The sequence below is a fragment of the Scyliorhinus torazame genome, chromosome 1 (genome assembly GCF_047496885.1).
Source record: "Scyliorhinus torazame isolate Kashiwa2021f chromosome 1, sScyTor2.1, whole genome shotgun sequence".
NCBI classification, from domain to species: domain Eukaryota; kingdom Metazoa; phylum Chordata; class Chondrichthyes; order Carcharhiniformes; family Scyliorhinidae; genus Scyliorhinus; species Scyliorhinus torazame.
The window spans coordinates 108,301,060-108,321,456 of NC_092707.1; the positions used below are offsets into that span (position 1 = coordinate 108,301,060).

The 20,397-nt window shown below is 49.6% G+C and overlaps 1 protein-coding gene across 1 annotated transcript in view; it reads right to left on the bottom strand.

Annotated features, from left to right (window-relative positions):
- The window catches only part of upb1 (ureidopropionase, beta), a 286,897-nt gene that overhangs the window by 22,685 nt on the left and 243,815 nt on the right, over window positions 1–20,397 (bottom strand). Inside the window, exon 8 of the mRNA XM_072499643.1 lies at window positions 2,797–2,839. Coding sequence (XP_072355744.1) covers window positions 2,797–2,839 — 43 coding nt within the window. The remainder of the gene's footprint in view (window positions 1–2,796; window positions 2,840–20,397) is intronic.

A 20,397-nucleotide genomic window follows, 5' to 3' on the forward strand; every position in this document is an offset into this window, starting at 1 on the left:
CATCAATACCCTGTATTGTCGCAGCAAGACGTGTCCAGTGCACCTCCATCCCCGCTACCCTCCCACCCTGCAATAAAGGCCAACATTGCTTAATTACTTGCTGTGTCTGCATGCTAAATGTGTGATTCATGTACAAGAATACCCAGATCCCTCTGCAATCCCTCTCCATTTAGCTAATATTTTGCTGTTCTACTCTCTGTCAAAATGAGACATATACAGGTGGCTGGGAGAACCTCACATTTTTGCACATTATACTCCATCTGCCAGATTTTTGCCTGCTCACTTAACCCATCTATAACCATGGAATCACAGAATCCCTACAATGCAGAAGATGTAATTCGGCCCATTGAGTCTGCACCAACGCTCTGAAAGAGCACCTCCTAGGCCCACTTCCCTGCTCTATCCCCCTATCCCACCCAACCAGCACATTCCTGGACACTAAGGGGCAAATTAGTGTGGCTAATCCACCTAACCTGCACGTCGTTAGACTGTGGGAGAAAACCGGAGCACCCGGAGGAAACCCACGCAGACACAGGGAGATTGTGCAAACTCCACAGACAGTCTTCCAAGAATTGAATCTGGATCCCTGGCGCTGTGAGGCATTCAATGAACTTTCAGTCAATACTTTTAAGAAACTAGGGCAGCACGGTGGTGCAGTGGTTAGCACTGCTGTCTCACGGCGTCGAGGTCCCAGGTTCGATCCCGGCTCTGGGTCACTATCCGTGTGGAGTTTGCACATTCTCCCCGTGTTTGCGTGTGTTTCACCCCCACAACCCAAAAGATATGTAGGTTAGGTGGATTGGCCACGTAAACTGCCCCTTAATTGGAAAAATTAATTGGGCACTCGAAATTTAAAAAAAAAACTTTTAAGAAACTGGACAGTTTGTCTATTAAAATGGCTGCTGCAATCAGGTGACTGTTGGCATTGGAGCTACAGACAGTACTAAGTCTCAAGTGAATACCTAATTAAATATGGAGAATCTCAGCCTTCCAGGGAATTCACACATCTCTATGTTTAAGGATGAGCCAACACAAAAGACCATGAAGTGTTCCATACCAGGGGCTGGTTAAGCACAGTGGGCTAAACAGCTGGCTTGTGATGCAGAGCAGGCCAGCAGCGCGAGTTCAATTCCCGTACCGGCCTCCCCGAACAGGTGCCGGAATGTGGCGACTAGGCGCTTTTCACAGTAACTTCATTGAAGCCTAATTGTGACAATCAGCGATTATTATTATTATACTGTTTGTCTCCATGTTTCATCTTGAACAAAAAGGAAGATTAAACTCAGTGTGTGGCAGATGGAAGTGAATGGCCATCAACCTCCCATTGTATCATGTGCCCCCCCCATCCAGACCAGACCGGGTGGACCATAAGAGGTGTTAATCCACAACACAGGATGTGTAATAAACACTATACTTTATTTGGAAAAGCAACTGAACTTGTGGAAAGTCACATGGTACGGCAGCCGTTTTTGGTCTGTTTGTAAAAGATCAGCCAGTAGCTGTGTGCAAACATCAGTGCCGTCAGAAGCATGAAGTCAGCTGGTCTGTGAACCAGACTCCAAAGCCAGCTGTGAAACGGCAGAATACGTAACCCGTTCTAGTTTAAAGTTTAACTAATGACCAACCTCCTAGTTATTTGACTACAAGAAACCCCACAGCATGCTGTGAACCCTTCACTTTACAAGATTCCAAAGTCAACTTTAAATCATCAAATCCTTTCAAAAGACCACGGGCTGGATTCTCCCATTCGGCGGCAGCGTCCACGCGGTCGGAAACGGCGTCGCGGTTCACGACGGCGTGAACGGGCCGCTGGGAGTACCGATTCTGGCCCCTAAAGGACCTCAGACTTTCTGGATAATCAGAGGCGGGCAGCTCTCTAGCTCTTCAGGACGGAGACATGTGGCGTTGGATCAGGATTTGGATCAGGTCTCACCGAATTCCAAGCTGACAGGTCCTGGCAAAGGGGATGAGCCCGGGAGGTGGGGGGGGGGGGGGGGGGGGGGGGCAGGGGGTTTGAGAGGCCACGGTGGGGGGTGGGGGTGATTAAAACCTTAGAGTAGTTTTCCAATGGAAACAGCGGGTGTTAAGAAGGGAACTCCATATCTGCCACCTGTCCATGCAGGGAAACCTGCTGGGTTGCCCCCTTGGCATTGATCTCTGTTTAAATTCTAGTGGCGGGGGATGAACACAGATTGCCCACTTTAAGGGTTCCAATAGGCCCATGGGTGAGTGGATGGCCGTCACCTTCCCGCACCCCTGCCGCTGGTCAAATTGCAGAGGAGGATAGGTAGTGGGCACAGTACTAGACTTAACAAACTCCCCCTGCCTTCAAACCTGCTGATGGAGAAGCACAAAGCCCAACCCAGTGACCTAGATAGTAAGCTAGGTGGCAATGTGAGCTTGACAATGTAGGAAAAATGGAAAAAGAATATTCTTTCAAAGCTGAGAGAGTAGTAAATGCTCAGGGATTTAAGGACCCTGACACACAAATAACAGAACATTCTACACAGAGCGGCCGAGAGGTGGTAGCGAGCAGTTAAAAACTAGCTTGTGTATGTTGTTAGTTCGTTTGTGATTGGCGGAGTGAGAGGAATGGGACAGTGCTATTCTCCCACTTACAAAACCAACTCAATCCTGATAAATCCCAAAATGCTTTACGAATTGATGATACAAACACTATCCTACAAAAAGATATGTCACCAATGAAATCTATGGAAACAATTGTTAATAATTACAGTGACACAAGGTTAAAACCCAGGCAGAGGATAAACAAGCTGAGGAAGGTTTTCCCCTTACCCTTCTGTCCATCGCCTGATGTAAATTCATTCTTGAAATGCTCCTGGATGGATAAGAGAAGCGAAGGAGACAAAATTATTACAGTGGAAGGAACAGACCACAAAATGAAACATTAGCAAGGGGGCTACAATCAAAGCAGCCAGAAAACCCGTCTGCTTGCTCAGCTATTGTCCCATTCAGTTATAATGCATGTGCTGGCGTCATCCCAGCGCATGGGCAGAGGGCTTCGTCTCCGCACCGGGAATGGCGGACCGCTACAATCGCCGGTGCGGAAGAATAGAGTGCCCCCACGGAACATGCCCACCCATGGATCGGTGGGCCCCGATCACGGGCCAGGCCACCGTGGGGCACCTCCCGGGGCCAGATCCCCCCGCGCCCCCCGAGAACCCCGGAGGCCGCCTGTGCCGCCAGATCATGCCGGTAAGGACTTACTCTAATATACGCCGGCGGGACCGGCAAAAAAAAAAAACGGGCGGCCACTCGGCCCATCGCGGGCTGGAGAATCGCAGGGGGCCGCTACCAGCGGCCGCCGACTGGCGCGGTGCGATTCCCGCCCAATCCCCCCATGCCGGAGAATTCGGCAGCCGGTGGGGGCAGGATTCACGCCGCCCCCCAGCGATTCTCCGACCCGGCGATTCTCCGACCCGGTGGGAGGTTGGAGAATCCTGCCCCTGAACTGACCTTTACAGTGACTGAATTTGCTTCATCCGGTTTAAATTCAGGATCAATTTTAGCTTTAGATTCTTAAAATCTTAGAATTTACAGTGCAGGAGGACATTCAGCCCATCGAGTCTGCATTGGCCTTTGGAAAGAGCACCTACTTAAGCCCACGCCTCCACCCTATTCCCGTAACCCCACCTAATCGTTTGGATACTAAGGGGCAATTTAACATGGCTAATCCACCTAACCTGCACATCTTTGGACTGGGAGCACCTCGGAGGAAACCCACGCAGACACAGGAAAAAGTGCAAACTCCACACAGACAGTCATCTGGGTCCCTGGAGCTGAGGCAGCAGTGCTAACTACTGTGCCACCGTGCCGCCTTCATGACCTGGCTTTTCAATCTTTTTTCCAGGAGATACATGGTAACATTGCCTCCTTTAGTGAAAGCAGTTCATTTTCCTGCCAAATAAAATCCTCTGGTTGCTTTATGAACTTAATTGATGTTATTTCAATGGTCAGCTAAGAAAGCTTGATAATCCTTTTTATTCAATTCACAACTTTTCCTCGTCACCTCCAGTTTTTCCACATTCCACTGGTCTCTAGCTTTGTTAAAGTCTATTCTAGCAAGAGAGGACATCATCGATGATTCTCTCACACGCATGTTTAAATCGTCAACACTTGAACATGCTGCACAAGTGACATCTTCAGCCCTTATGCAAGTCCACTCAGCAGGAGAGTGGGGGGGGTGGAATCCCGAAAATCAGGCCATTCAGCCCCTTTAAACAGCCAGCAGCAGCGCTGCCTGGTGAGGACCAGGATTGTGCTTGCTCTGCGTCCCCCAATCAGCTAGTGTGGATCCAACCACTAGTCTTTGCTCACCTCCCAAAACTGTGAGGGCTCTTTAATGTAGGTGATCATCCAGCCAATCACTAATTTTCTCTTCTCTCTATTACAGGAAAAGGTCACTGACACATGGGGGACTGCTGGATGCTAGACTCCTGCGGAGTCCGAGTCTGATGACGAGCCTCTGGAATCGGTGCTCAGGTGTGGCACATCAGGCAGGTGTATCAGAGGCCATCAGCAGCTTAGAACAGAGGATGGAGGCGTCCATCCATGTTCAGTCTAATGTCTTGGCCCTGACATTTCAGCTCATCGAAGTCACCATTGAAATGGTGGTGTCTGCGATGGAGGTACTGGTCCAGCAGTTTCTGCTGGATATGCATGAGGACAAACACAACATTACTTCAGCCATGGCAGCATTCCAGCTGTGGCTAGGTGAGGAGATGATGGGGTGCCTCAGTCTCTCTCTACAAGGTTCTTCTCATCAAGGAGCCAGGGAGGGACCCTCAGGCACCCACAGGGAGAAGAGTGAACCAGACATGCTGGGGCCATTCATCCAGGGCTCTCCTGGGATATCCAGCCACTCCAAGTCCTCTCCGCTGGTGACCGAGTCAACTCCAACTCCTCAGGCTGAGGAGGGTGCATGTGCCCCATCGCATGAGGCCCAAACAGGCCGTGGCCCTCCAGAGGACGCCCACCAAGCTCGTCACAGGCAACAGGGTATAGTGTTAGGGTGTCCACACTTCTGCTGCGTTTTTGGGGATGGCACCTAGATCTAATGGTAGAGTAAGAAAAACTACGAAATTTTGAGATCACAAAGGTGGCATGGGTATTCACAATCTATATACTATGTACATATTTTGTTTCTGTGAACTTCTTATCTAATGAATGGTTCTTCTACCAGATGAAATTTTCTGAGGTCATTCAAGTGTAGCAGAGCCCCCTCCTCCGATATCTCCCACCGTCTGCTTCAGGCCGATGGTGTCTCGCACCATCTCATTACAGTGAGTCGCCTTTCTGTACACAATAGAGTCATGAGCAAGGCCTCTGGCTCCATCAACATGCTGGTTGGGGAATGCATAACTGAGACTTGTGTCAGCGGATCATATCATGTGGCTTCATGAGTATAGATGTTGCAGTCTGGTGTATTCACCTGATGCTTCTGCACTGAGAGATGGTCTGTATATGTTTTAAAAGTATTGTTATTGAAGTTTTTCCATTTTAATAAATAATGCAACAAAACCAAAATGGTACTGCTCAACAAAAATGTCTCGACATACAGACACAGAAGGGGACAGGGGAACAGCAACAATCATTAGACTAAATTTGGTGTTTATATACGCACTACCAGACAACCAGGGAGAGAAGGAAAAGGCCATGAAAACAGGGTAAAAATGGTTCACACATTCACAGGTGGCAATTGCTCGCAGCCATCACGAGAATTCAAGGAAAGATCTTTGAGCCATTTTCGGGCGTGCAGTAAACCATATCCCCCTCAACTCCAGGAACACCAGAGACCCCTCCTTCTCTGACATCAGACCCCATCTGCACCCTTGCAGGAGCCAATCATGGACTCTTTTACCCTACCACAAGCGAAATTTAAAACAAATTTGTCTGAACCCCAGTTCTAAACGGATATTTTACATACACCACAAGTTGCAACAAAATCCCAATCTCAGGCTCAGTACAGAACGCTCATCATTCCACATATTTATACAGAGAGGATCAGCAAATATTCATACAATAGATTTGGATTATAGTCAATGTGGTCAGCGCCTCCCGTCAAACTAACCATGACAGGATAAAACAAAAAACTACCAGGAGCAGAGGGCCTCAGGATAAAAAGGACCAGGGGACAGCTATCGGCCTGTGTTCTTCAGACCCTCCACCACGTGACAAAGAAGAGAAAAAAACGCCTATTCAGACAAAGGAACATCCCAACCATAAGGGGGGCAACAGGATATCAAATCCTGTACAGGACCCTGCCCAGCCCCACACCCACAAAATCAGTAAACCAAGGACATATAGTTACTCAGAACAACACTAATAAGTAGCTGTGAGAAAGGATGTCCCAAGCATAAGGGGACAACAGGATACCAGTCACCGTACCGGACCCGTCCTAGTCCAGCACATTCTTGCACATAGGGGTCAGCACCCCCCCCAGATACCCAGCACATGTCAAAACCTACCATCCAGCCGGACCAGCCCTTCACTAACCACATCTGAGGCAGTGCACGAGCCCCACCACTTGGAGGAGGGCACCTAACTTCTCCATGAAGCGTAGCCCTAACACAAAGAAGGGCTCCAACAACTCAGAGGTGTAGCTTACAGACCCTCACTTCAACAACTCATGTAAGGATTAACCAACCACGTGGGCAGTACGATGGCACAGTGGTTAGCACTGCTGCCTCACAGTGCTGAGGACCCGGGTTTGAGCCCGGTCCCGGGTCACTGTCCATGTGGAGTTTGCACATTCTCCCCGTGTCTGCGTGGGTCTCACCCCCACAACACAAAAGATGTGCAGGGTAGATGGATTGGCCACTTAATTGGAAAAAATTTAAAAAGATGAACTGATCACACCCAGACTCGCACGCTGTCACTCATTACCCCCCTACTCCAACAGTTCTGAAAACGACTACCACAAAGAAGAAGCATAAGGAACCCAGACCTCTCCTGCATACATCATCTGTCTGGGCCTTCATAGGAGATAAGCACAGATTCTCAGGATTCAAAATAATAAAAAGAGCAAAATAAAAACCTGACACAATTAGCTCCAACTGGGGGCTTTCCTCAATCCAAGTGAGGACTTATCTAACCCATCACCACACCAACTATCCACCAACTGTGGCTCTACTCGTTGTGGTGATGTGCATCACTAAATACATGTAAGCTAGACAGACACTAGAGGGAGCACCAGAAACATCACACACACACACACACTCAACCAATAGATAAGCTACATGGTAGGCGACCAATGGACATTCAAGATACACAAAGAGGTGACACGACCACAGGGGGGCATTACACCAACCGATACATAAAGGACACGACACACATGATCAGCCCCTTCGGCCAGTGGAGACAGTCAGTGAGGAGAGGCACAGAGTTGATTCATTATTACACCCAACACGTGGAAGACAGCAGATGGTTAGCAAGTTAGGGAGCTATAATAGGATTAGCAGTAGTGTCGAACTCAAGTTATAAAAGTGTACATAGTGTAAATAAATGTGTTAAAGTTATTTACACGTCTCGACCTTCCTTGACAAATGCAATGCAAGGAAGCCGCTTATGTCACGAAGGAAACATAACAAAACACTCGTCTTTTCTATAAACCAGGCAAGGGGAGTCCAAGATACACTTCCTCCTCATAAATGCAAACATTACAGCACCTAACAAAAGGGTAAGACTGCACAATCGCATATCACTTTACCGACTTCATATGGTTTTTGCCAAACACAGGATAATAGGCGACCCTTGTGCTTGAATATGATTGATTGATATTTATTGTCACATGTACAGAACATAGAACATAGAACATAGAAAATACAGCACAGAACAGGCCCTTCGGCCCACGATGTTGTGCCGAACCTTTGTCCTAGATTAATCATAGATTATCATTGAATTTACAGTGCAGAAAGAGGCCATTCGGCCCTTTGAGTCTGCACCAGCTCTTGGAAAGAGCACCCTACCCAAACTCAACACCTCCACCCAACACCAAGGGCAATTTGGACATTAAGGGCAATTTATCATTGGCCAATTCACCTAACCCGCACATCTTTGGACTGTGGGAGGAAACCGGAGCACCCGGAGGAAACCCACGCAGACACGGGGAGGACGTGCAGACTCCGCACAGATAATGACCCAAGCCGGAATCGAACCTGGGACCATGGATCTGTGAAGCAATTGTGCTATCCACAATGCTACCGTGCTGCCCTTAAGAACAAATAAATCTACACTATATCATTTTCCCGTAATCCATGTACCTATCCAACAGCTGCTTGAAGGTCCCTAATGTTTCCGACTCAACTACTTCCACAGGCAGTGCATTCCATGCCCCCACTACTCTCTGGGTAAAGAACCTACCTCTGATATCCCTCCTATATCTTCCACCTTTCACCTTAAATTTATGTCCCCTTGTAATGGTGTGTTCCACCTGGGGAAAAAGTCTCTGACTGTCTACTCTATCTATTCCCCTGATCATCTTATAAACCTCTATCAAGTCGCCCCTCATCCTTCTCCGCTCTAATGAGAAAAGGCCTAGCACCCTCAACCTTTCCTCATAAGACCTACTCTCCATTCCAGGCAACATCCTGGTAAATCTTCTTTGCACCTTTTCCAGAGCTTCCACATCCTTCCTAAAATGAGGCGACCAGAACTGTACACAGTACTCCAAATGTGGCCTTACCAAAGTTTTGTACAGCTGCATCATCACCTCACGGCTCTTAAATTCAATCCCTCTGTTAATGAACGCGAGCACACCATAGGCCTTCTTCACAGCTCTACCACTTGAGTGGCAACTTTCAAAGATGTATGAACATAGACCCCAAGGTCTCTCTGCTCCTCCACAATGCCAAGAACTTTACCGTTAACCCTGTATTCCGCATTCATATTTGTCCTTCCAAAATGGACAACCTCACACTTTTCAGGGTTAAACTCCATCTGCCACTTCTCAGCCCAGCTCTGCATCCTATCTATGTCTCTTTGCAGCCGACAACAGCCCTCCTTACTATCCACAACTCCACCAATCTTCGTATCGTCTGCAAATTTACTGACCCACCCTTCAACTCCCTCATCCAAGTCATTAATGAAAATCACAAACAGCAGAGGACCCAGAACTGATCCCTGCGGTACACCACTGGTAACGGGGATCCAGGCTGAATATTTGCCATCCACCACCACTCTCTGACTTCTATCGGTTAGCCAGTTCGTTATCCAACTGGCCAAATTTCCCACTATCCCATGCCTCCTTACTTTGTGCAGAAGCCTACCATGGGGAACTTTATCAAATGCCTTACTAAAATCCATGTACACTACATCCACTGCTTTACCTTCATCCACATGCTTGGTCACCTCCTCAAAGAATTCAATAAGATTTGTAAGGCAAGACCTACCCCTCACAAATCCGTGCTGACTATCCCGAATCAAGCAGTGTCTTTCCAGATGCTCAGAAATCCTATCCTTCAGTACCCTTTCCATTACTTTGCCTACCACCGAAGTAAGACTAACTGGCCTGTAATTCCCAGGGTTATCCCTAGTTCCTTTTTTGAACAGGGGCACGACATTCGCCACTCTCCAATCCCCTGGTACCACCCCTGTTGACAGTGAGGACGAAAAGATAATTGCCAACGGCTCTGCAATTTCATCTCTTGCTTCCCATAGAATCCTTGGATATATCCCGTCAGGCCCGGGGGACTTGTCTATCCTCAAGTTTTTCAAAATGCCCAACACATCTTCCTTCCTAACAAGTATTTCCTCGAGCTTACCAATCTGTTTCACACTGTCCTCTCCAACAATATCGCCCCTCTCATTTGTAAATACAGAAGAAAAGTACTCATTCAAGACCTCTCCTATAAGTACAGTGAAAAGTATTTTTCTGCGGCTGAGGGAACGTACACAGTACGTACATAGTAGACAAAAGAATAATCGACAGAGTACATTGACAAATGGTACATCAACAAATAGTGGTTGGTTGCAGTGCGGAACAAGGGCCAACCAAGCAATACATAATATTGTTCACCCTTGTCAGGAGAAAAGACAATAACATGAAATCAACAGCATAATCACAAGGGAATAAAGTCCAGCATTATTGATGAACTGCAGGATAATAACACCAGTCATGTTGCTTGGAAAGGCCAAAGCCATGACAGGATCGTCGAGCACCCTCAGGATTCCTCCAAAGTTCATTGAATTAAGCGCCTCTATCTCCGCCAGGCTCATGAACTCTCCTTGTCCAGTCCCTACTCCCTGACTTGGCCAGGATAAACAATACACCATGCAGCAGGATCTCCAAAGACCGAAGGCGAGCCCTCATCAGGAAAATTGCTCTATCAAATACCAGCATTCTCTGCTGCGCTTCCACTATGTTCTCGAGGATATTTCACAGTTCATCAAAGTGAGCACCGCAAATCTGCACCACGGAGCCAAACCAAAACGTCATTTTGATGCCGACAGCACCGCCAAGGCATGGCCCGCTGTCAATGCAAGCTGGGCCCCAGGCTGGCAACCTCCAACGGCCTCAATCAAACAAGAATTCTCTCTGATTTAAATCGGCTCCTCATCAACAAAATTCAACCAGAATCACGCAGGGACATAGTGCAAGATATATACCCCAAAAGTAATTATGGGATGTGCATTAGGGTAAAACAAAGGATTAAAAGACAAGTATAGGCAGAGCTCGCAAAAACGCAGCCATTCCCACGGTCACATCACATGAACCCCCCAATCTGAATATGTTTTAATGTCAATCCGCGTTAGAGTCAATCTCTCATCTTTCAATGGCCTACATGTAATGACTCAAGTTTGAGTGTGGGTTACATATTGGCCAATATTCAGGGATCTTATATGCTCCTAGCAGCTTGCAGTATAATTTCATATCCACACTTACAGCTAGACATCACCCCTACAACAGTCCCCACTTGTCCACCTGTGTACTGCAAGAGTCATGGACAAAGCTAACATTTGGTTACTCCTAAAATACCTCATAGAGGGCAATCGTTATGCATGATCAGAGGTATGTGTCACACAGGCCCCAGGTGCCATGGGAGGATGTCGCTCTGGACCTGAAGGCTGGGTTGGCGCCGGCAGGCAATCAACATGGAAACGTTGATCATGGGAATGCCGTCAGTGCACTTGGCTTCCCTGTGGACATCTGAAAATTCTGGAATGAAGGTTTGAAATGGGATCAGAGCAAAGCTTCACAAAATCTACTGTATGCTCTTTGTAATCAACTAATTAACACTGGAATGTAGTGTGGGCATTCTCATGCCCAAAGATGCAAAGGCTCGGCTATACGGGAAGTTGGGATATACCAGATGAAGGTACAATCATGAGTGATTGTCAATGATCAGACAATGCTGCCGCTGAAGCTCACACGAAAGGTGACCTGACTCTCAGGCTCACATCCATCACCAAGAGGGACAGATGATTGTATCCGAAAGAACCATATCACGCTGTGGACTCAGTATGATGACAAGGCCTGAGCATTAATCTTGCAAAAGGCATCACCTGTGGAGAGCTCCACATAATCCCCACAGTGCAGATGGAGGCCATTCGGCCCATCGAGTCTGCACCGACCCTCTTCAAAGAGCACCCTACCTAAGCCCAATCCCCTGCCCTATTACCATAACCCCACCTAACCTGCACATCTTTGGACTGTGGGAGGAAACTGGAGCACCCGGAAGAACCCATGCAGACACGGAGAGAACGTGCAAACTCACAGACACCCAAGGCCGGAATTGAACAAGGTTCCCTGGCGCTGTAAGGCAACAATGCTAGCCAGAAGGCAGCAGGGTGGCACAGTGGTTAGCACTACTGTCTCACAGCGCCGAGGTCCCAAATTCAATCCCTGCCCTGGGTCACTGTCCGTGTGGAGTTTTCACATTCTCCCCGTGTTTGCATAGGTTTTGCCCCCACAATCCAAAGATGTGCAGGGTAGGTGGTTTGGGCATGCTAAATTGCCCCTTAATTGGAAAAAATGAATTGGGCACTATAAATTTAAAAAAAACAGTGCTAACCATTGTGCCACCGTGCCACAAATCCCATAGTGCGGATTCAGATTAGACCTCAGACATCAAAGCGAGAAGGCTTCTGGTGTCAGCCAAGGAGTGAGTGGTCGCACACAGGTCAGCTCTGGCCGAATGCACAGATTCTGGCACTTTTTCCCCGTTAGCGGGGTAGTTTTGGCTGAAAAGTGGTGTGGAAGGTGGAGGAGTAGAGGTTCTACCCTGGATTGGCATGTCGACTGGCTGTCAGACCCGGCAGAAGACAGTTCAGGACCTGGCTAAGGAGTTGGAGGAGGCCTGTGGCACAGCACCAATTGTGAGAATGGCGGAGGGGGAAGGGGCATCGTCGGGGGAAAGTCTCAGATGGACCAATTGATGAGCTTCATCAAGGAGGAATTTTGGCAGCAGAGGAAGGAGATGCACAGAGACTGGTCGAGGACGATTGAGGGAGCAGTGGCACCTCTTCGCGGATCGCTGGATCGGGTAGAAAAGTGCCTCAAAGCGCAGGGTGGAAAAGACGGTGTCCAACCAGAGCAACCATTTTGCGTTTTTGGAGGCAGAGGTGGGGATGCTGGGGGATCTATGCAAGTCGCTGCAGTCGGAGGTGGAGGAGAACAGGTCCAGATGACAGAATTTGCAGTTTGTGGGTCTGCCAGAGGTTGGTGGAGGAGAGGGTGTTGGACAAGGCCCCAGAGTTGGATCGGGCCTATCGGTCCTTGAGGCAGAAGCTGAGGGCAGGGCAGCTGCTGTGGGCGGAGGAAGCAAATGACTTTATAAGGGACCAGAAGTTGCCGGAGAACGGAGGGGTGGTGTGGGATGGAGGAGTTGGGAGTTACTGTTGTTTTGTGTTGTCGAAGGGGGGAGGGGGGGGCGATTTTCAGAAACTGAAAGTTTGTAAGGGGGTGACTGCTCCCCCCTCCCAGCTTTTGTTTTTGGGAAGAGGTTATTTGTGAATTTTGGTGTTTTATCATGTAAGGAGTATGTTGGATGGGGCTCTTTGGTGGTGTTGATGGTTTTGTTGCTATTCAGGAGGGTGGGGGACTGGTTGCACAGGCTAAGGTCACGCTTGTGGGGGGAGGGTGTGCAAGGATGCCTTCGGGCGGGCGTTGCCACACTATCAAGCAATGCTAGTGAACAGAAGTGTGGTGGGAGAGGAGGTCGTGAGGGATGGCTAACCTGGGCGTTTCAGGGAGGGGAGGGAGAAATGGGACTTGGCAGGTTTGGAGGATCAGTGTGTTCATTTGTGGAAAGGGGGACGATCTTGGATGGGCCCATTTCAGAGTGGGATTGGGCGAGGTAGAACCAAAGGGGACAATGGTGAGCGATAGAGGGGGTGGAGTCTCCGGTAAGAGTTGTGACGTGGAATGTCCACGGGCTAAATGGACCAGTTAAGAGGTCCTGTTTTTTTTTAAGGTGGATAGGGGGAGTTAGTTTAGTTTAGTTTAGGCGGGTACAGCGAGAAGAGACGGAGGGACTTGGGAAGTGTGTGTACAGGCCAAGTTGGCGGGGTATGGTTGTTGGTTGGGGGGGGGGGGGTTGTTATGCATTGAATTATGTTTACATTTGTATTTGTATCTTTTGTTGTTATAAAACTATAAATGACTTAATAAAATGTTTGTTAAAAAAAAAGAGATCCTGGGTGTTTTGCACACCTGAGGGGTTTGAAAGCGGAGATAATTTTCTTGCAGGAGACACATCTACGGAGGCAGAGACAGAAAGGGGATTTGGCGCTCCCGAACCTGATGTATTATTACTGGGCTGCGAACGTGGAGAAGGTGAGGCATTTGTTGGGGGGAGGGGGGATGCAGACTGGGTCAGGTGGGAGGAGTCGTCCTGTAGGGGGTTTCTAGTTGAAGGGCCCTGGTGATGGCCCCTTTGCTGTTAGCCCTCAGGAAGTATACAGGTAGTCTGGTGGTGCAGTCGACGATCAGCATATGGAACTAGTTGAGGAGACATTTCAAGTTGGATAAAATTTCAGTGTTGATGCCACTGTGCAGGAACCACAGGTTTAAGCCAGGGGGGGAATGAATGGGATTATGGGAAGTGGAGGGAGGCGGGCCTAGAGCAGGTTAGGGATATGTTCTCGGAGGGGAAGTTTGTGGGGCTGGACAAGCTGAGGGAGAGGTTTGAGCTGCCAATGTGTAGCGAGGTTAGGTACACGCAGGTGTGGGGACTTCACGTGAAAGGAGTGGCAGACATTCCCCCAGTTACCAAAGTACACACTGTTGGAGCAACTGCTGCTTCCTGACGACTTGGGGAGGGTAGGATTGCGGACATGTACGGGTGGTTTGGTTGAAGGTCGGATACGCCGCCGGGGGTGGCAGCCTGGATGGGGGACTTGAACGATTTCCCCTGGCTGGAGGAAGTCAAGTTCGAGTTGAGGGGTTAGAAGAGGTTTTCGGACTTCCGGGTGCGGCGATGACCAGCTGAGTCGCACGTTTCGGCAGCTCCCTGTGAAACGGACTTTTGGGCTCTTGATAGGAGCCCCAACGGCAATTTTGACGGCTAAAAACACTGTGCGGTAAACCAGAAGGGAATCCCCCCTGGATACGGATGGAAAAAGGAGAGGGAAGTGGCCAGATTGCAGTGGATCCTTTAGAACAGCGGCAAGGAAGGCAAGCAAAAACCAAGATGGCGTCGGAAGGTGGCAGTTTAACATGGGGCCCTGAACAACAAGAGTTCTTGAAATGCTGTGTGGAAGAGATCAAAAAGGAAATGAAGAAAGAGCTGTTGGCCCCGATACTACAGGCGATCGAAGGGCTAAAGGAGGAACAAAAGACCCAGGAGCGGGAGCTTCGGGTCGTGAAGGCAAAGGCAGCCGAGAATGAGGACGATATACAGGGCCTGGTGGTGAAGACGGAGACGCAGGAGGCACATCAGAAACGATGTGTGGAAAGGTTGGAGGCACCGGAAAACAACGCAAGGAGGAACAATCTGAGGATTCTTGGTCTTCCTGAAGGTGTGGAGGGAGCGGACGTCGGGGCATATGTGAGCACGATGCTGCACTCGTTAATGGGAGCGGAGGCCCCGGCAGGTCCGTTGGAGGTGGAGGGAGCATACCGAGTGATGGCGCGAGGACCGAGAGCAGGAGAAATTCCCAGAGCCATAGTGGTGAGATTCCTCCGTTTTAAGGCTAGAGAAATGGTCCTTAGATGGGCGAAGAAAACTCGGAGTAGTAAATGGGAGAACGCGGTGATCCGCGTTTATCAAGACTGGAGTGCGGAGGTGGCGAGAAGGAGGGCGAGCTTTAATCGGGCCAAGGCGGTGCTTCATAAAACGAAGATAAAATTTGGAATGCTGCAACCGGCAAGACTGTGGGTCACATATCGAGAGAGGCACCACTACTTTGAGACGGCGGATGAAGCGTGGACTTTTATTGTAGAAGAAAAACTGGAATGAGCGGGTTATTAAAAAGAACGTTCGAACAAAGTGGTGGGGCGAATGTGGGGGGCAAAGAGGGGTTTTATGTACTAATCCTGCGATGTGGTAACTTTTCTCTCTCCCACAGGTGGTGATGGGGGGAGGAGGGGAGGTGGAGGAGATGGGGCGTTGGCCATTGGGGGCGGGGCCAAGGGAGCAGCGCGGGCTTGGTTCCCGCGCTATGATAATCATGGCGGGAATAGAGAAGCAGGAAGGAGGGGGCGTCGCACGGTGCGAGCCGAGGTCACGGGGGGAAGCCGAGGTCAGCCAGAGTTTGCTGACTTCTGGGAGCAACATGGGGGGAGTAATTACGCTAGCGGGGGATCTAGCGGGGGGGGGGTGGGAGGGGGGAATTACTGGGTTGCTGCTGCTGGGGAGAGGGGGGAGCTGGTATGGGAGAGGATGGGCGGGGGGGCACCGCCTGGGGGAGATACAGCTGCGTGGGAACCGGGTGAGGAGCTGGAAAAAGGTGATGGCTAATCGACAAGGGGGGGGGGGGGGTAGGAAGCCCCCCAACTCGGCTGATCACGTGGAACGTGAGAGGGCTGAACGGGCCGATAAAGAGGGCACGGGTACTCGCACACCTTAAGAAACTTAAGGCAGATGTGGTTATGTTACAGGAAACGCACCTGAAACTGATAGACCAGGTTAGGCTACGCAAAGGATGGGTGGGGCAGGTGTTCCATTCGGGGCTAGATGCGAAAAACAGGGGGGTGGCTATATTAGTGGGGAAGCGGGTAATGTTCGAGGCAAAGACTATAGTGGCGGATAACGGGGGCAGATACGTGATGGTGAGTGGCAAACTACAGGGGGAGACGGTGGTTTTGGTAAACGTATATGCCCCGAACTGGGATGATGCCAATTTTATGAGGCGGATGCTAGGACGCATTCCGGACCTAGAGATGGGAAAGCTGATAATGGGGGGAGATTTTAATACGGAGTTGGGACCAGGGCTGGATAGGTCGAAGTCCAGGACTGGAAGGAGGCCGGCAGCAGCCAAGGTACTTAAAGATTTTATGGAGCAGATGGGAGGTGTAGACCCGTGGAGATTTAGCAGACCTAGGAGTAAGGAGTTCTCGTTTTTCTCCTATGTCCATAAAGTCTACTCGCGAATAGACTTTTTTGTGCTGGGTAGGGCATTGATCCCGAAGGTGAAGGGAACGGAGTATACGGCTATAGCCATTTCGGATCACGCTCCACACTGGGTGGACTTGGAGATAGGGGAGGAAACAGGAGGGCGCCCACCCTGGAGAATGGACATGGGACTAATGGCAGATGAGGGTGTGTGTCTAAGGGTGAGGGGGTGCATTGAAAAGTACTTGGAACTCAATGATAATGGGGAGGTCCAGGTGGGAGTGGTCTGGGAGGCGTTGAAGGCGGTGGTTAGAGGGGAGCTGATATCAATAAGGGCACATAAAGGGAAGCAGGAGAGTAAGGAACGGGAGCGGTTGCTGCAAGAACTTTTGAGGGTGGACAGACAATATGCGGAAGCACCGGAGGAGGGACTGTACAGGGAAAGGCAAAGGCTACATGTAGAATTTGACTTGCTGACTACAGGCACTGCAGAGGCACAATGGAGGAAGGCACAGGGTGTACAGTACGAATATGGGGAGAAGGCGAGCAGGTTGCTGGCACACCAATTGAGGAAAAGGGGAGCAGCGAGGGAAATAGGGGGAGTGAGGGATGAGGAAGGAGAGATGGAGCGGGGAGCGGAGAGAGTGAATGTTCAAGACATTTTATAAAAAATTATATGAAGCTCAACCCCCGGATGGGAGGGAGAGAATGATGGGCTTCTTGGATCGGCTGGAATTTCCCAAGGTGGAGGAGCAGGAAAGGGTGGGACTGGGAGCACAGATCGAGGTAGAAGAAGTGGTGAAAGGAATTAGGAGCATGCAGGCGGGAAAGGCCCCGGGACCGGATGGATTCCCAGTCGAATTCTATAGAAAATATGTGGACTTGCTCGCCCCGGTACTGACGAGGACCTTTAATGAGGCAAAGGAAAGGGGACAACTGCCCCCGACTATGTCTGAAGCAACGATATCGCTTCTCTTAAAGAAGGAAAAGGACCCGCTACAATGCGGGTCCTATAGACCTATTTCCCTCCTAAATGTAGATGCCAAGGTCCTGGCCAAGGTAATGGCAATGAGAATAGAGGAATGTGTCCCGGGGGTGGTCCACGAGGACCAAACTGGGTTTGTGAAGGGGAGACAGCTGAACACGAATATACGGAGGTTGTTAGGGGTAATGATGATGGCCCCACCAGAGGGAGAAACGGAGATAGTAGTGGCGATGGATGCCGAGAAAGCATTTGATAGAGTGGAGTGGGATTATTTGTGGGAGGTGTTGAGGAGATTTGGTTTTGGAGAGGGGTATGTTAGATGGGTGCAGCTGTTGTATAGGGCCCCAGTGGCGAGCGTGGTCACGAATGGACGGGGATCTGCATATTTTCGGCTCCATAGAGGGACAAGGCAGGGATGCCCTCTGTCCCCATTATTGTTTGCACTGGCGATTGAGCCCCTGGCGATAGCGTTGAGGGGTTCCAAGAAGTGGAGGGGAGTACTTAGGGGAGGAGAAGAGCACCGGGTATCTTTGTATGCGGACGATTTGCTACTATACGTGGCGGACCCGGCGGAGGGGATGCCAGAAATAATGCGGATACTTGGGGAGTTTGGGGATTTTTCAGGGTATAAATTGAACATGGGGAAAAGTGAGTTGTTTGTGGTGCATCCAGGGGAGCAGAGTAGAGAAATAGAGGACCTACCGTTGAGGAAGGTAACAAGGGACTTTCGTTACCTGGGGATCCAGATAGCTAAGAATTGGGGCACATTGCATAGGTTAAATTTAACGCGGTTGGTGGAACAGATGGAGGAGGATTTCAAGAGATGGGATATGGTATCCCTGTCAATGGCAGGGAGGGTGCAGGCGGTTAAGATGGTGGTCCTCCCGAGATTCCTCTTTGTGTTTCAGTGCCTCCCGGTGGTGATCACGAAGGCTTTTTTTAAAAGGATTGAAAAGAGCATCATGGGTTTTGTGTGGGCCGGGAAGACCCCGAGAGTGAGGAAGGGATTCTTACAGCGTAGCAGGGATAGGGGGGGGCTGGCACTACCGAGCCTAAGTGAGTATTATTGGGCCGCTAATATTTCAATGGTGAGTAAGTGGATGGGAGAGGAGGAGGGAGCGGCATGGAAGAGATTAGAGAGGGCGTCCTGTAGGGGGACTAGCCTACAGGCTATGGTGACAGCCCCATTGCCGTTCTCACCGAGGAACTACACCACAAGCCCGGTGGTGGTGGCTACACTGAAGATTTGGGGACAGTGGAGACGGCATAGGGGAAAGACTGGAGCCTTGGGGGGGTCCCCGATAAGAAACAACCATAGGTTTGCCCCGGGGGGAATGGATGGGGGATATGGAATGTGGCAAAGAGCAGGAATGACGCAACTGAAAGATCTGTTTGTGGATGGGAAGTTCGCGAGTCTGGGAGCGCTGACCGAGAAATATGGGTTGCCCCAAGGGAATGCATTCAGGTATATGCAACTGAGGGCTTTTGCGAGGCAACAGGTGAGGGAATTCCCGCAGCTCCCGACACAAGAGGTGCAGGACAGAGTGATCTCAAAGACATGGGTGGGGGATGGTAAGGTGTCAGATATATATAGGGAAATGAGGGACGAAGGGGAGACTATGGTAGATGAACTAAAAGGGAAATGGGAAGAAGAGCTGGGGGAGGAGATCGAGGAGGGGCTGTGGGCAGATGCCCTAAGCAGGGCAAACTCGTTGTCCTCGTGTGCCAGGCTAAGCCTGATTCAGTTTAAGGTATTACACAGGGCACATATGACTGGAGCACGGCTCAGTAAATTTTTTGGGGTGGAGGATAGGTGTGCGAGGTGCTCGAGAAGCCCAGCGAATCATACCCATATGTTTTGGTCATGCCCGGCACTACAGGGGTTTTGGATGGGGGTGACAAAGGTGCTTTCAAAAGTAGTAGGAGTCCGGGTCGAACCAAGCTGGGTGTTGGCTATATTTGGGGTTGCACAAGAGCCGGGAGTGCAGGAGGCGAGAGAGGCCGATGTTTTGGCCTTTGCGTCCCTAGTAGACCGGCGCAGGATATTGCTAATGTGGAAAGAAGCCAAGCCCCCGGGGGTGGAGACCTGGATAAATGACATGGCGGGGTTTATAAAGCTAGAGCGGATTAAGTTCGTCCTAAGGGGGTCGGCTCAAGGGTTCACCAGGCGGTGGCAACCGTTCGTCGAATACCTCGCAGAAAGATAGACGGAATGGGAAAAAGAAGGCAGCAGCAGCAGCCCAGGATTGGGGGGGGGGGGGGGGGGGGGGGGGGGGAGGGGGGGGGGGGGAGGAGGAACCAGAAGGACTCTCAGGGTTGTTAATATATACTGTATAATATGTATAGGTCGTTGCTACAGATAATTATATATTGGACTGTTAAATTATATTTTTGGAGAGTGTTACTTGTGATAAGGCAGTTGCCAATTAGGGCTAGTTTTCATTTTTGTTATTTATTATTTATTCATTTTTTGTTTATAAAATAGGTCAGTTATTTGTGTTGTTATAATATTGTGTAAAGGATGCACAATGTACTGTGTTGGTTGACCAAAAATTTTCAATAAAATATTTAATAAAAAAAAAGAAGAGGTTTTCGGTGTGCTGTGGAAGCCATTCTGGACCTTATTTGAGTTGTTCATCGGTTGGGGGGGGGGGGATTAAAAGGGGAAAAATGTGCAAACTGTTGACTGTGCCTAATGGTCGCATTCCAAGCATTGTTTGGCAACATTGAATTTGTCTATATATATGTTCCTGGAACATACCTCTTCATTCACCTGAGGAAGGAGCAGCGCTCCGAAAGCTAGTGACATCGAAACAAACCTGTTGGACTTTAACCTGGTGTTGTAAGACTTCGTACTGTACCTTTGATGGACAGTGTATTTAGGGGCAGCACGGTAGC